General features: G+C 50.4%; 3 protein-coding genes across 3 annotated transcripts; 1 reads left to right on the forward strand and 2 right to left on the reverse strand.

Annotated features, from left to right (window-relative positions):
* The first annotated feature begins 399 nt into the window (after positions 1-399).
* LOC133915247 (small ribosomal subunit protein uS19-like) lies at positions 400-3,466 on the forward strand. The gene is made up of 4 exons (XM_062358330.1): positions 400-509; positions 589-743; positions 835-892; positions 3,031-3,466. Exons 1-4 carry the CDS (start codon positions 507-509, stop codon positions 3,277-3,279), a joined length of 465 nt encoding a protein of 154 aa, XP_062214314.1. The 5' UTR covers positions 400-506; the 3' UTR covers positions 3,280-3,466.
* A 4,827-nt stretch (positions 3,467-8,293) lies between these two features.
* Positions 8,294-9,538, reverse strand: LOC133914008 (protein WRKY1-like; the record flags this gene model as incomplete). Its single annotated transcript, XM_062357174.1, has 3 exons — positions 8,294-8,588; positions 8,938-9,063; positions 9,159-9,538. Coding segments are annotated over 3 exons (666 nt in total), but the record flags the coding sequence as incomplete, so codon positions are not given.
* A 5,398-nt stretch (positions 9,539-14,936) lies between these two features.
* Positions 14,937-15,797, reverse strand: LOC133914009 (protein WRKY1-like). The gene has a single exon (XM_062357176.1). The coding sequence runs from the start codon at positions 15,453-15,455 to the stop codon at positions 14,937-14,939; it is 519 nt and encodes a 172-aa protein (XP_062213160.1). The 5' UTR covers positions 15,456-15,797.
* Positions 15,798-17,212: the final 1,415 nt, after the last annotated feature.

The following is a 17,212-nucleotide window of genomic DNA, read 5'->3' on the forward strand; positions in this document are numbered from 1 at the left end:
AGGGCTATAAGAATCCAGTTGTCCCTGGAGACCTCAAGATTTGTCAGGGTGATACCACGATATAATTCGGACCCTAAAATGGCCACATGTTTTGAAAGGCTTGGATATGCATGACATGTGTTATATATTATATATAAGAGAGAAATCAATTGGAAATGGCCTTTAATATATATACACACACACACAATTTTCGGATTAAAAAATATAAAAATAAAAAGTCCAAAAATGCAACTCCCAACCGGCCCATGAGGCAACCGGCTCACAAAGGGAACTTCACGAAATTCCCACATGGGCCAGACCGGCCTATCTAGGCCCAGTATTTCAGCCCAGCAACTGCACCACCCAAACAATCACGCGCGCGCCACGTGGCATCTCCACCACTATATAAACCCCCCACGAACGGCGCTCCAAACCCTACCCACCGCCGCCGCCTGCTCCTCCAACAAGCAGCGCCTCCGCTCCAATCGCCGGTGCCTCGTCTCGAGCTACCGCTCTCCCCTTCGACCATGGTGAGCGCGTCTCCCCGAAAACCTAGCCTATTGGCCACCCTGCGCCGACCTCTGATGCGTTTGAGTTGTTTTGTCGTAGGCGGACGTTGATGTCGAGACGGAGGTGGCGGCCGCCGGCCTGCCGAAGAAGAGGACGTTCCGCAAGTACAGCTACCGCGGCGTGGACCTCGACGCGCTCCTTGACATGTCCACCGACGACCTCGTCCAGCTCTTCCCCGCGCGCGCCCGCCGTAGGTAACCAGCTGCTTGTGGTGCTGTCTCTCGCGGATTTGGGTTTTGTCTGATCTGGTGTGTGATGATGAGTTGTGGTGCTGGGTTTGTGCAGGTTCCAGAGGGGCCTGAAGAGGAAGCCGATGGCGCTCATCAAGAAGTTGCGCAAGGCGGTGGGTGCTCTATTTACTTTTGTTCTGGGTTAGATTGTGAACTGTCGATTGCAAAGCTTGTGTAGATCTGCTTGGTCCGTGTGCAGAGCTCCATTTCGGTTGGGCTGAACGATTTAGTCTCTTATCATGCCCTTAGATCAGTTGGATGGTAAACTGCGGTCTGCATTTGTGCTGCTAAGCACTAGCATGTCCGCTTTATCAACGGAATATGCCAGTTACTTAGGATGAAATGTATTTTGGTAGTAAATGCATTTAGGTTCCACCATGTGACGTGAGTTGTTTTTGATCTTGCATCCTATTGATTCATTGTAGATTTGCGAAATGCTGGTTTAGTATTAATTAAATATAACTTGTTTTCATGTTTCATGTAGGCTATAATCAATAGCTGTATGTCTGATTGATGTTTGATAGGCATAGGATGATGCTAATTCTCCAGTAATTTTTGTTGCTGGTGTTTCATTGAATTTCAAATGCATTTGTCGTCAATTTTGGAAGCATATGATATGGTGCACTTTAGCATTTCTACCCCTGTAATCACATGTTCTGTCTATTTAGCAATGTTCACCTAGATGCTAGACGTAGACAGTTGGTCACCGTGTGACTAGCTACTAGGCCGACTAGACGGTCTAGACGATTTTGTATTGTAGGAGCAAAAAATGCAAACATAGATCTGGAGCGTGCCGTTTGTGTTGAGTAGAGCTAGAGCATAGATCCGGTGGAGGATGAGCATACATGGATCTGGGGATTAGAGCTAGTACTTGCCCACGACAGGGGATTTGTAGAGCAGATGGGTGCAGGCGCAGGCGTAGGCGCGGGAGCGGGTGATGGCTCGGGTGAGAGGCCGTGGGCGACGGTGCAGGGGCGGGCGCACAATGGCTCCAACCAGCAGTGCCGTCACAGATGAGAGGAGATAGTCGATAAATGAATGGGGAATGGATGGATTGGTTTAGGTTTTGTATGGTGTGGGGAATAGTTTCGGGGCCAAAATTTGGTCCCGCGCACGGCCAAAACAATCCTTCTGCACTGACTTGTCAGATGCCAAACTGTGCATCGCCAAGACGGCTGCCTAGTCACACGCGTAGCTGACTAGTCTCGTCTAGCCACTATCTAGATTCGCCGACTAGTCCGTCTTTGACTAGAGTTGACCGTCTAGACGGTCTAGCCGTCTAGAGTTGCGTCTAGGCTTTGACTAGCGACTAGTCATCGTCTAGCGCGTCGTTTACGCGAACATTGCTATTTAGATTATTGCTTTCTACTAAGTTTGGCTTCTGGCTGAAGTTAACCATTAAACTGAAGCATCTTTTTAAATTCCTGTACCCACCTTGTCTCTCTGATCTTTACTTATCTGGAACAACTGTTTACATGTTGAGTTACCTATATCGTTTTACTAATAGGATTGTTAACTGAATCTATTGATGGCCTAACTGTTAGCTTTAATTGGACTATATATTACTATTGCTGAGTATATAAACATGGGTTCGAAAATGATTTTTCTTTCTTTAATTTTAGAAGCCATTCACTTTTTAAGAGGTTTTTTGGAGTTAATGGAAATTCAGTTCCCAAATCCTAGTTTGTTTTTATTGAGTTTGTGAGTAATCATTTATAGGAGGTGTTGCTATTTATTTGTCTTAGCCTCTTAGGTATCCTTAGAAAATCCAGTGCTTCATGTCCTCAGTCCTTCGTGTGCGTGTGTTACACTTATCCCTGTTCTGTCTTTTATTATATAATAGGTAGAATCTTGTATCTTTATCCACATTTCGTAGGCTAGTATTTCTGTTCAGTTAATCTTGGGGATTTTTTTTTGTCAATTAATTTTAGGTGGATAGGTAGTAAGGATTTTGGTATTGAAATGCCAATTCATAATAACATGCCAGTACCCAGTATGATCAGTTGCATCTTAGCTGCTATCTGTTCTACCAAGGATGGGTTTGTTATTGGTTGTCTAAGATGTATAATTGTGTTTCATGGACCATTTTATCTCTTAGTCAACATTTCCCGTTCGATACTGATGATGCCAGTTGATTAACTTTTGCTACTGTTTCAGTATTCACCGTGCAAACTTTTTTCGTACATCTCAGTATTTATTCTAACATCTAGCATCCTGATCATTTGTCCTTGTATGAAATTCGTGCAAACAGAAAAAGGATGCTCCAGCCGGTGAGAAGCCAGAGCCTGTGAGGACCCACCTCCGGAACATGATCATTGTGCCTGAGATGATTGGGAGCATCATCGGCGTCTACAATGGCAAGACTTTCAACCAGGTTGAGATTAAACCCGAAATGATTGGCCACTACCTTGCAGAGTTCTCCATCTCTTACAAGCCAGTCAAGCACGGTAGGCCCGGTATCGGTGCCACTCACTCTTCGCGGTTCATTCCTCTCAAGTGAGGTCAGATATGGGGTTTTGTTCTCTTCCAGAGTTCAGTTTTCTCTGTAGTTTGAGCTGTTAAATCAAACTCCGTATACCTACTATTTACCGAGCGTTCTCTTCATGGAACCTTTATTAACTGTGATGTTATTTTGACATGTTATTTCTATCACCATTTTCGCATGAAAAATTACTACTATCAGTCTATCCTTGAACCTGCACTCTGTAATGTCTGTTGCTGTGTTGCTCACTGCTGGTCATGAAAGCTCGGCAGCCGTGTTGTATGTTTGGATGGATTGGTGTGCTCGCCTGCTGATGTCTGCCTGTTCGTGTGTAGTTTTCACCCAAACCTCTGCCTTGGTTTGTGCTGTTGTGGTGTTGTTCTTTGAATGGCTACCCTGACTTGTTGGTCACGGATGGCCCGAGATGCTTAGTTGTATGCTGTTTCTGAATTGAGAGGGTCATATGGATTCATGAAGTGCATGTTACTTCTGGACAGCTATGGGTTGTGTGGGTTATGCTTTTGCTGCGTGACATGGTTTACCTTTGTGCCGATTTTTTTATGGGTATCGCACAAAACTGCTAGCAGAAAGTTCCAGTCTTTGAGATTGTTATCTCCTGATTCTTGTATGAGCGGTTTTACCTGTGGCACCCGTCTACCTGATTCTCGTAGGGATGACAATTAAACTTGATTATCTATTTACTCGTGGGTAAATATTTTAATGGGGGTGGATTTGTTCTTTATTTGTTGTCTATGGTATATTCACGAGTGCAAATTGCTACCTGATGGATATAGGCAAGACATGTACCTATTTATCCGTCTATATACATATGATATGTGGGCTAATTCCAATCTAACGCCACTGCCCCTCCTATGTCCGCTCTATTCCCCAATCCAACCCCACCGTAACCTCAGACCCGAAAACTCCAACGGACCGTCGTCCATCCACCCTTCGCCCTGAGAGCCCTGTTGTTCGATACCGCGTCGCTCGACGTCGTCGTCGTCCGCCATCCCTCCTCCATTCTCTGCCCCTCTGCTAGAGAGACTCGTCGTCCCTCCGCCCTGAGAGCCCCGCCGCCCACAACAGATTTGCTCCCACCCCGCCATCCTCAAGCTCACTGTCGAGTCACTGCCTTGAAGCTCCTCAACGCCGATGCATACCATGGTGAGCTCTTCGACGCATGGAAGCTATGCCACGCACCAGTTTCCTATTGCCCTGTCGCCGGCCTGCGCTACATCAGCATCCTCGCTCCGCCGCTACCACCACACTCGCCGTCGTCCGTGCCGCTGTCGGGCCCCTTGGTCGGGGAGCACACATATGCCCCCCTTGCGGTGCACTGCAGCTACTGATAGTCTCTAGTGACCGCATCTCTGCCCCATTCGCCGCCGGCCACCTTCACCATCACCACCGGCCACCACTCCCATTCTCTCCCATGCGCCACCACCCCACTGCCCCGCCCCGCCGCCTTGCGCCGCCCCCTGCCCTGCCTCCTCATGCCACCGTGTCACCCCCGCCTTGCGCCACCGCCTCACGCCGCTCTGCCCCACCCCGTCTCGCGCCGCGCCGCCACCGTGTCACTGCGGGTAAATGGGAATACCCACAGGCGACGAGTACCCGCGGGCGACGAGTTTGGTCCCCGCTCTTCGCCCATGGTCGCTCGTAAGTATACCCACGGGTGAAAAAAACTGACAGATACATATATAGATGAGCACTACCTGTATTCACCATACCCGATTGTCATCCTAATCCTACTAAAGGCAGTGCCCCTTGCCTGTGTTTATTGTGCTCCGTGGTGTCCTAAATCCTAATCCTAATGGTCTGCAGGTCTCGTTCAGCAGAATGCCCATTCCCGTGACCTTGTCCATTCTGTTCTTCCCCATCAACCTGCCTTCAGTTCAGTCATCCTTGGAGGATTAAACATCCTTCAGGCTGGGATGAACACCAAAGGCAAACGACTGAACTGGTTGCTGCCATGCATCTGCAGAGTTTTACCCTTCTGCCACGCACTACTGCCGAGCAGCTCAAGTTTCACCAGCGAGGAACAGCGGTCTGCTCCCACGCGATACGCATCTGCAGCATGTCCTGCAGTTCTGCCAGTTCAGATCCGTTGCTCAAAGCAGCCTGTTCTGTTCAATCTTTCCAGCCTCACAGTTCCGAAAATGTCTTTGTGCTGAATGATACCAACAATTCCAGAAAAGGTTCAGAAGTGTTTCCTAACATGGCTTGGTAACTACATAGTGTAACTATCTAGTCCATGCGGTGCGCTGGCGGTTTTCATTCTCTATTTTTTATTAAAGCATGAGAAATGTATTTTCACATTTATCTAAAAAGTATACCAATCAGAAGTTTGTTGGAGCATCAAGTATACTACAGTTTGGGGAGGTTGAGAGATCTTTGGAGTGTCCACACTACAGTTGCAACCTTAATAATTCTTGTGCTCACTCACATAGCAAAGACCCCGACCATTCTCTCTGCAGCTGATAATGTTGACTGCACTACAGGTGCATTGCTACCAGCTAGCTATTACTTAGCAGTATACTAGTTTTTATTTTATAATAGAAGGACAAATTAGCAGTCAAATTCCCGTTCATTTGCCTTGTCAACCCCTACTAGGTGTTGGTGAAATACCTACATCCGTAGCTAGCCGCGTGGACCTCTGCTATTTACAATTCACGAAAGACTAATTCCATTTTGAATTTGACTAGTTTTATCTCAAGCATCTCCTATCATTCTGATCCTGCTTTTAGTCTTGCAGCTGGCAACGTTCGTCAGACGAGAACAGTGATGCGAGCCTCAAGTTACCGGCCATGAATAGAAACAAATTGAGCAGTGCTTGTTGTCACTAACTGAATTATTGAAGCACTGAAAAAAATAAACGTTATTATACAGCCAATAGCCCATTACCCTACTACAAAATCCTAAGAAATTTCTGTACTGCAGTATACAGAGCATCTAAGCTGTAATCAAAGAACAAGTTGCTTTGAAGCTGAAACACAGACTGTACACATCACATCAGCCATATAGCTTCAATTTATCATTCAAATACAGTATATAAGCCCTGCAAATGATCAACAGGCTAATCAAGCGAGGTCGAAATAATCGTGTGCCAGCTCCGTCTCTCCTGAACATAATCAGGATTAGTGTCAGTAAGATCCACAGCACAGGGGTATACACATGCTTAGCGCCACGAATCATCGGCGCCCTTTGTGGGGGTGCATTTAATGCCCTAACGGTCCTGCTGATCATCTAGTATCTCCCTTCACGCACGCATGTGGATGTGGGCACCTTCAGACCGGAACCGATCCAGCCGAATTAGCAGCTGACAGTTGCTTAACTGCATGCTTAGTCTACTAAAAGTCTAAAACACCATAACAACAACAACAACAAAACCTTTATCTCAAGCAAATTAAGGTAAGTTAGGGATAAAATCTATAAGATCCAACTAAAAAGATGATAAAATAATAATAATAATAATAAATATACTAGCAATAGTAAAAAATAATAATAATAACGGTGCAAGAAGACTGATACATAAATTATAGTTCTGACATGTGTATTTTAACTTACACGTGTTAGGCCATGTTTTTAGGTTCCGTCCGGTTCGAACGGTGTTATGGAAAGCTTAGGCTCCCTCTAAGGTGAAGTTCTTCGGTTGGTTGGCCCTTCATGGCCGATTTTGGACAGCGGCAAGGCGACGACGGCATGGCCTCCAAACCGATGATTCCTGCGCTCATTGCTGGCAACTTTCAGAAACTACTGACCATCTTCTGCTCCATTATATTTTGACTAGGGAGATATGGTGACGGATCTTAGGAATCCATGCACCGGCATCAACGACTATGTTGTGTAGTTGGTGGATTGATCTGTGAGGACACATTGACAGCGAGCTCTGGCAAGGTTTGGACTCGTTGATCCTTCTCGTTTGTTGGAGAATTTGATTATCTCGCAATGACATCACATTCAATAATCACCACATTTCTTCGAACTTCATCAGGGATGACATCTGCTGTTGGTGCGAAGCCGGGGCAAAGAAGTCAGGGATAACCATGCAGTGGTTACACCGCGTCGGCTCAATCACCTAACCTTAGACATCCTTAGTTTACCTAGTTGATCTTACGCGTGTAAACTTTCAGTTTGGTATGATATGCCTTTGGTATTTTCTTTGACCCGTCGGGTCATCGTGTAATCTCATATTTCATTTTCTATCTAATATAAAGATACGTAGCTCTACTGCGTATTTGAGAAAAAATATTGTTAACTTACACGTGTTTCTATCTATGAATAGTTCTTTGAGGATATTTCATTCCTTCAAAGTCTAAAACACCGTGAGGGAATTAAATTTAAATTTGGATTTGGTAAGTGCTTCCAGCAACTGATCGAGCTGTTCGATCAGTCAAGTAAATTAAATTATGGAGAGTGCGCTGTGGTGACAATGCCAATTAGGGACCATGGAATGCGCTTAACCTCACGTTGGTGACTCGGAAAAGACGGGGGATGAGTGGTACAGCATCTAATCACTCTAGGCTGCGTGCAGAGCCGGAAACGTTCTTTCCATTATCTAAAAAAACACCATCTAATCACTGCTCTTAGCTACTGGAAGAATCTGTGATGATTCAGGAGCTGATGTGTCAACATTCTCAATCACTCGTGCCTCACATCTACAGTAGATAGCAGGAAAGATTAGCTAGGTAAGTAGTATGTAGCAAAGAACAAGCTGATAATGTCTGGATTCTGCATCATTGACGACCACAGCTACTTTGCATGATCAAACATAAGCTAAAGTAATTTGCAGTCACAGAGAAAGAAAGACTAAAACAAGGCAATCTAGTCTTTCGGATGCACAAAGTAGATGTCTCTCTCAACCCAACTAATGTAGCTGAACAAAGACAAGAAAAGAAAAGCAACGAAATCCCATCAAATTATCACTATACATCATGAAAAGCATGCTACTTTCTGCTACAGTTTTGCTTGCTCTTCATTTATGTCAGACTGAACAACCAAAGATGCTTCATGCATGTTCCTGCTCCTGCACTGCCTGTTTCTTGGGACGGATCGAGTTGAAGCTGAGCTCTGAGAACGATCCGGGTGGCTGTGTAAGCCAAATGGATTGCCCGTGAATCGCAGGAAATCTGTGTCCATGGCTCATGACATTGAAAGCCTCCGATCCTCAGGCTTCTGAGTTGGCGGCTAGCGCCGACGGGTCCAGCGGCTGCGCGTGGTTGTGGTCGTTCTCGTAGGTGACGATCAGCATGGCGGCGTCGCTGCGGCACCGCTCGACGTGCTTCCTCGCCGGGCAGTCCTTCTTGCTGCTGCACCTGTAGTATCCCCTGCACGCACAAATTAAGGAGAAAATTCCATTGCTCCTCTCACTCAGAACTGCATACTGACTGACTGACGAAAACTGTTTCCCAGGCTACTAATTCCGATTTCAACGTTTCATCAATTGCTCAAATGTGAGTTTGGAGTAAACCGATGTATTTCAGTTGCTGGTTTGATAGTGATCAAAGTGCAGTAGCACAAAGAACATGGCACTGCCATGGCTGCCATGGCATCTTAATTTGCATGACGTAGGACATGAGTTCTTGCTAGTAACAAACCAATGAAACCAAACAGTTAAGAAATTTTCAGGCGATTGAAAATTAGCAAGGCCGTACGAAAACTGCTCAAGATACATACCTTGGATGAGGAGATCCTTTGATCGGTTTCTGTCCATACTTCCTCCAAGAGAAATTATCCGCCGGTATATCCGCATTCTTGTCGCTGATCGCCAGCACCCTCACAACCCTCTTCTCCTTTGGCTTCCTGCAGAGATTCATCAGCAACAAACACCACACCAAAATCACAACATCTTGTAGGAAAATCCTCAGCCAAGAAACACTTGTGCAAATGGCACCAACTTTTTCTTTGGGCAATGGCACTTGCCGCCACTGCCGTCCTCCCCTCTCTTGCCACACGCCTTCTTCGACGACAGGGCGGCAGAGCTCGTCGCGGCGTCGGACATGCTGATCAGCTGGCTGCTGATGGAAGTGAAGAACGACGTCGCCGCCGACGAGGTGCACACCGAGTTGTTGTCGAAGCTGAAGCTGATCACCTCCTTGGCGCCGCCGCCGCCCCGCGGCAACGGCACCGGTACCTCGATGTGGAAGTGCTCGCCGCTCGGCGTCTGATCGAACTGGAAGCTCTTCTGCTTCTTCTGCGGCTGCTGCTGCTGGAACTGGATATGAGTGGTGGCGGTGCAAGGATTGGCTGCGGGGACAGCTGCAAGTTGTGCGGAGTGTTAGCGCAAATATAGCATGTCTATCCTTCTTTCTGTTTTTGCTGATTTCCTTCTCTAATCCTCCCGATTCTGTTGCTATAAATCGGTGGATGGATTACGCAAGGTCCAGTATATATGTACACATGTTCCGTGATTAATCCACGTTGTGTTGAACCAATCCAGCTTTCATGGTATCAGATTCAACCAATCCTATCGCTTCCGCTCTCCTCTATCCTTAGCTTTCTCTCGCCGCCGCCACCAGCATCTACTTGCCGGCGCCATGTCGTTCGACGACGCGGCCCTCTCGGCGGCCATCTCCTCCGTCACTGATGCAGCCACCCTAGCCATCCGGAAGACGCTCCGTCCAGCCGACGAGTCAGCCTCGGCGGAGGACATCGCCGCTGCCACGGCTCTTGCCGACGCCACCTCTGCCGCGGCTGTCAAAGCCGTCCAGGAGGCCATCTCTGCGCTCCTCGTCCCTCCGTCCACCGCGGCGACCACGGCATCCAGCCCGCCCTCTTCGTCGAAGGTCACCGTCGACGCCACTGCTCTCCGCGCCGTTCTCGGCCTCCCGCCGGTCGACGCGCCACCCTCTCACGGCGCGCCGGTCGACTCGACCGGCCCCGACCTCGCCAGCCTCTTCACCGCGCTCGGTCTGCAACCTCCCCAACACCGCGACGAGGCTCCCGTTGGCTCCGCCTCCGGGGGCGCGCCCCCGGCCTCCGACGACGTCGACGCTCTCCATGCCCAAGCGGTGTCCGTCCTCAACGTGAAGGCACTCGTTCCCGTCGTCCTCGACCTCGGCGCCGCAAACTACACCAAATGGCGTGGCCTCTTCCTCGTCACGCTCGGCAAATACGCCCTCTCCGACCACGTCCTCTCCGACGACGCGTTTCCTCACCACGCGTCATGGGCACGGATGGATTGCGTCGTGCTCACGTGGCTCTACGGGACCATCGCCGCCGACCTCCTGGAGTCCGTCATGCAGCCCGTCGTCACCGCGCGCATCGTTTGGCTCTCCCTCGAGCAAATGTTCCTTGGTCATCAGGAACAGCGCGCCATGAACCTCTCGGCGGAATTCCACACATTCGTGCAAGGCGACCTCAGCGCCAACGACTACTGCCGGCGTCTCAAGGCGATGGCGGACACCCGCGGCGAACTCGGCGACCCCATCACCGAGAAACAACTCGTCCTCGCCATGCTACATGGTCTGAACCCGAAGTATGAAAATCTTCGAACTATTCTCCCGATGCAACGACCCTTCCCGACGTTTGTCGAAGCCCGGAGTCAACTCATCCTCGCCGAGATCACCAAGGATTCCAAAGGCTCCACCACCTCCTCCACCGCCCTCATCGCCGCCACCGCCGGCGGGAACCGTAGCGGCACCGGCGGCATGAACCTAGCGCACGCCACGGGCTTTGGGAATCCCAATCAAGGCGGCGGCGGGAATCAAGGCGGCAACTACAAGAACCGGCGCCGACGCAATCGCAACGGGGGCGGCTCCAACCAGGGCGCGAGTCAGGCCGCTGGACAGCCCCGCGCCGGTCCGGCCTGGCCTACTCCACAGCACCCCTGGGCCGGCACAATTCAGATGTGGCCTGGCGGCCCAGTGGTGCGCGCTCCAGGCATTTTGAGCCCTCGGCCCAGCGGCTCTCCGTTCGCGGGGGCAGTCATGACTGGCGGGCCTGCTGGCCTCCCGCATTCGGCCTCCCACGTACAGGCCGGCCCATACTACACCCCCGCCGGCCTCCCTCAGCAACAACAGTTGCAGCAGACGTCGGCCCAACCGTCGGCCTGCTATGGTGCTTCCGGCCCATCTCCTGCTTGGGATCAGCAGACTTTGGCAAGTCTGTTTCAGACCGGGACGCTCACGGCACCCGCCTCCACAGACTGGTACATGGACACCGGAGCCACCTCCCACATGACTTCGGACGCCGGTATCCTCTCCTCTGCCACCCAACCCAACTCTTCCACTCCCTCCCACATTATCGTCGGTAACGGTTCCCTTTTGCCCATCACCGCTACTGGCAATACTTCCTTTGTTCATGCTAATAGGACGTTTGTTCTTAATAACGTTCTTGTTTCACCTGACATTATCAAAAATCTCATCTCTGTTCGTCGGTTTGTCACTGACAACAATCTTTCCATCGAGTTTGACAAATTTGGTTTCACTGTGAAGGATCTACTTACCAGGACCGTGATCGCCAGGTGCAATAGTTTCGGCGACCTGTACTCCTTTCCGGCGAACTTCTTCAACACTATTGCCAGCTCCTTTGCCGCCACCACCACCACACTCTGGCATCGCCGGCTTGGACACATTGGTCACGACGCCCTCACCCGTTTGGCTCACTCCTCGGTCATCCCACCCCCCAAAGGCGGCACCTCCACCATATGCCATGCATGTCAGCTCGGTCGTCACATTCGCCTATCTTTTGCTACTTCGTTGTCTAGGGCTAAGGCAAACTTTGAGTTAATTCATTGTGATTTGTGGACCTCTCCTGTTCCCAGTGTGTCAGGTTTTAAATATTATCTTGTCATTCTTGATGATTGCTCTCATTACGTTTGGACATTCCCTCTTCGTTTAAAATCCGACACTTTTTCCACTCTTTCACATTTTTTTGCCTATGTCAGAACACAGTTCGCCACACCCATTCGCAGCATCCAGTGCGACAATGGTCGCGAGTTTGATAACTCCGCCGCTCGGTCCTTCTTCCTCACCAAAGGTGTCACCATGCGCATGTCCTGCCCTCACACCTCGCCTCAAAACGGTAAAGCTGAGCGTACTCTTCGTTCTCTTAATAACATTGTACGCTCGCTTCTGTTTCAGGCACATCTTCCCGGATCTTTCTGGGTCGAGGCTCTCAACACCGCCACCTATCTTATGAACCGCCACCCCACAAAAACCCTAGCCCAACACACTCCCTACTTCGCCCTCCACGGTGTCCATCCCTCATACACACATCTTCGCGTCTTCGGTTGTCGTTGTTACCCCAACCTATCCGCTATCGCGCCCAACAAACTCTCTCCACGGTCCACCATGTGTGTTTTCCTTGGATATCCTAGCGAACACAAGGGATACCGGTGTTTCGATCCGGTCACTAACAGGGTTATTATCTCTCGGCACGTGGTGTTTGATGAGCACACCTTCCCCTTTGCCGAAAAGTCCAGCGACCCTGCTTGTGCTATGGATCTTACTTTTTTGGAGGATTTCACTTCACTTGTACAGGCTCCGATTGGCTCCAGCCGGCCCAAGCAGCATGGCGCATCTTCCCCTGATACTGCTCCCGGGCCGTCTCCACCAACAGTCGACGCAGGCCCCGGCCCGTCGGTTTCTCCTCGCTCGCCCGGCTGGGCTGGGCGACTGTCACCTGGGCCGGCTCCTTCGGCCTCGCAAACGCCGGCTCCTTCGGCCTCACGAGCACCCGGGTCGGCCTCTTCATCACCCTCGGCCCACGACGACGCCTCTACATCGGCCCATGACGGCGCGTCCCCTCCGGCCTCTGCCGGCGCTTCCACAGCAGCCGGGTCCAGCACACGCGCGCCATGCGAGCCACTCCTCCAGCCGCCGCTCACGGTCCCGACGCGCGCCAGGAGTGCTCGCGTTCCTCTCGCACGGCCACCGGTCGTCGGTTTCGGCATCTCCCCTGTCGACAACAGCCACGGCATGGTGACACGCGGCAAGGCCAGCATCCGGGTTCCCTCCTCACGCTTGAACCTGCATGCTGCTGCTTTGTCTCCGATTCCTCGCACCTACCGTGCTGCTCTCGCCGACACAAACTGGCGCGACGCCATGCAAGAGGAGTACTCGGCGCTGATGGAAAATCGCACTTGGGATCTTGTGCCACTACCACCAGGCGCCAACATCGTCACCGGCAAGTGGATCTTTCGCCACAAGTTTCTCGCCGACGGGAGCTTGGATCGCTACAAGGCACGTTGGGTCCTCCGCGGCTTCTCTCAACGACCCGGCATCGACTTCGACGAGACCTTCAGCCCCGTCGTCAAACCTGCCACCGTCCGCACGGTGCTCAGCCTGGCAGTCTCTCGTGACTGGCCCATCCACCAGCTGGATGTGAAGAATGCTTTCCTTCATGGAACCCTTGCCGAGACAGTCTACTGCATGCAGCCGTCTGGGTTTGTTGATCCTGCGCAGCCAAACTCTGTTTGTCGCCTCAATAAGTCACTGTATGGCCTCAAGCAAGCACCTCGAGCCTGGTACAGCCGCTTCGCCACCTTTCTTCAGTCTACTGGATTTGTTGAAGCCAAGGCAGACACGTCTCTGTTCATCTGTCGACGTGGCGGAGACGTGGCTTATCTCCTTCTCTATGTCGATGATATCGTCCTCATTGCGTCGTCGACATCTTTACTTCGCTGGACCATCTCTGCCCTCCAGTCTGAGTTCAGTATGAAGGATCTCGGTGAGCTCCATCACTTCCTCGGTGTTTCGGTTTGTCGCCAGTCCTCAGGCTTGTTTCTCACTCAGCGGCAGTATTGTTTGGAGATCTTGGACCGCGCAGGCATGTCTGACTGCAAACCATGTAGCACACCAGTTGACACCACCGCCAAGTTATCTTCCACTGACGGGTCCCCAGTTGCTGATCCTACAGATTATCGCAGCCTCGCTGGTGCATTGCAGTACCTCACATTCACTCGGCCTGACATTCAGTATGCTGTTCAGCAGGTTTGCCTTCACATGCATGATCCCAGAGAGCCCCATCTCATCGCTCTCAAGCGGATTCTTCGCTATGTTCGAGGGACACTGGATCTAGGTCTGCACCTTCGTCGGTCCGCGTCGCACGATTTGGTTGCCTACTCTGACGCCGATTGGGCTGGATGTCCCGACACGCGCAAGTCCACCTCGGGTTATGCCGTGTTCATAGGTGACAATCTTGTCTCATGGTCATCCAAGCGCCAGAATACTGTATCCCGCTCCAGTGCAGAGGCTGAGTACAGGGCAGTTGCCAATGCTGTTGCTGAGACCTGTTGGTTACGACAGCTTCTTCATGAGCTTCACGTCCCTCCAGTCAAGGCCACTCTTGTTTACTGTGACAACATCAGCGCAGTCTATCTCTCAACTAACCCGGTGCAACACCAGCGCACGAAACATGTTGAGATTGATTTGCACTTCGTTCGTGAGAAGGTCGCCATTGGTTCAGTCCGTGTTCTTCACGTGCCTACCACCTCCCAGTACGCTGACATCTTCACCAAGGGGCTGCCATCCTCGGTCTTCACAGAGTTTCGGTCCAGCCTGAATGTTCGTCCAAACGACGTTCAGTCTGCGGGGGCGTGTTAGCGCAAATATAGCATGTCTATCCTTCTTTCTGTTTTTGCTGATTTCCTTCTCTAATCCTCCCGATTCTGTTGCTATAAATCGGTGGATGGATTACGCAAGGTCCAGTATATATGTACACATGTTCCGTGATTAATCCACGTTGTGTTGAACCAATCCAGCTTTCACGGAGTTCTTCTGCACCGCCATGGCCGTGGAGGGAAGTACGCTGCAAGAGTTCAAATCCAGCAGTGGCGTCTCGAGGAACATGCTCCTGTCAAACTTGGCCGGCGTCAATGTCACGTTGGCACAAGGCGCCACCACCACCGCCGGCGCCACCTCCATTTCTTGGCAGCTCGTCGGCGGCGCCGGCAGCGTCGCAGGAGTAGAGGCAAGGAGGCCGCCGTTGGAAGCGTGGTACGGTGCTAACGACGGGTGATCCAAGAGGCAGCTTGCATCGACAGGAGGTGAACTCTTGCCAACCCTTGCTCTGGCATGGCCGAGCCTGTCGCTCAGGACGGCTACCACCTTGCCAAACCGGGCGACCGCCTCGTCGGTCTCCGTGGCGACGGCCATGGGCCGGAACGGGTCGCCGCCCGGGCGCGAGAGGACTGAGACGAGCTTCTTGCAGCTCTCCACGGCCGCCCGGTTGGCTTCCTCCACCCTCTCCATGGTGATCAAAGAATTTGCACCAAGAATCCAAGTGCTAGTAGGCAGTAAGCACACTGCTAATCTTGATGGTGCAATAGAATTATCAAGATGAACAGAACTGATCAAAGATCAGATTTTGACCACGGATCAGAAGATGTGATAATGCAAATAAGATTGCATATGAATTGGTTGTAGATGATATGAAGATTGGAGCGGTCAGGATCAAGGTCGCAAGAATCGCAGCAATGGTGGCGTTGGAAAGAGACTTTGCGTGATCTTTCTGTGATCTTATACAAGAAGAGCATATGTGAGGTAGTCTCATTGGGTCACTCACTTGTGCAGGAAGTAATTCGTGAGTATAGTATTCCATTTGGGAATGAGAGGTGGAGCACGATCAGAATAAAATTTAGGTAAGTCAACGAGGGTGATGATCAGATAGGTGTCACGGCCGTTGGAACAATGGATGGCCAAGATGCCTTTCGATTTTTTTAAAATGAATTTTTGAACAATTTCAAGATGTCAAAACATGCATCCCGAATTCTCAACTATATATTCTTTGTTTTTTTATTTTATTTTAGCTGGTCAATTAAGCGCACAACACTGATAACATCACTACTACTTAAAAATCACGTAGTGCTACCTTCACGTCCTGCAGACTAATCTTAAATTTTACATAAATTACCCACCTTATACCACTCGATAAATACTCAATTTTCTTCACCTGCTCGGCCCGCGTCCTGTATCCTTGGCCCACCAACGTTGCGTCCCCCTCATCGCTTAGGCCATCACCACGCTCGTCTTTGGGCTGTCGTGCAAGGAGATCCACATCGGCGGGCACCACAGGGAGCGGCAAGGACGAGAATACCCAGCCAACTATATTATTTGTTGTAAATATTATGCTTCCATTGCAACGCACGTGCATTGAACTAGTAATAATAACATGAATAAAATGCTTTTAGTATAGCCACTTATTTAGTGAAGACTGAACTGGTGCTGAATTTTTTACTTTGGCCAACTCAGTGGCTGAATGGATCAACATTGTGTGGTTACTGGAAATTTCAATTGTTTTTGTTCAGTGGAGTGTATGTGTCACCGGGCTTGAAATAGTACTCCAGCTTGACGTTTGTGACACACAATTTTGATAAAAAAAGAATGTGTTATTGTTTTAATCAATTCCAACCTCCTTTAATCGATTAAGTAAAATCAAACTATTAGTGAACTGTACTAATCGAATAGTGCTTAAAAATATGGTAAAAACTAATTTTTAATTGCGCATGTTTTTAACTCCCCGTATACATAACATGCTCCAGCACCACACTCTTCTTATCCACACCACTCCACCAACACTCTTTCACCACCCACTAGATGACTCTCTCTCTCTCTCTCTCTCTCTCTCTCACTAGGGATAGCAATGGGTCAGGTTGGGGTTGGGTGGAGCAAAACCACATCTGACTCAAAATCCGACAGTCTAGACCTGACCTAAGCCCAAAATGATGATAGGGTGAAATCTGAGACCTGAATCGGCACCCGCCGAGTTATCGTCGGGTTTCAGGTACCCGTCGGGTCAGGGAGCTCGCTGACTAGACAGGCCGAGCGGGGTGGTGGCAGGGCGACTAGATGGGGTGGCTGGGCGGCGTGGCCATACATCGGGGCAGTCGTGTGGGGCAGCTGGGAGGCCGGGTGGGGTGGCGGCGGAGAGGCCGAGCCATCGAACGTTGGGAAGGGCGTGCGGGGGTCGGGGAGACGAGAGATTGGGCATGTGTCGTGTGACAGTGGCC

The sequence above is a fragment of the Phragmites australis genome, chromosome 4 (genome assembly GCF_958298935.1).
Source record: "Phragmites australis chromosome 4, lpPhrAust1.1, whole genome shotgun sequence".
Taxonomy (NCBI): Eukaryota; Viridiplantae; Streptophyta; class Magnoliopsida; order Poales; family Poaceae; genus Phragmites; species Phragmites australis.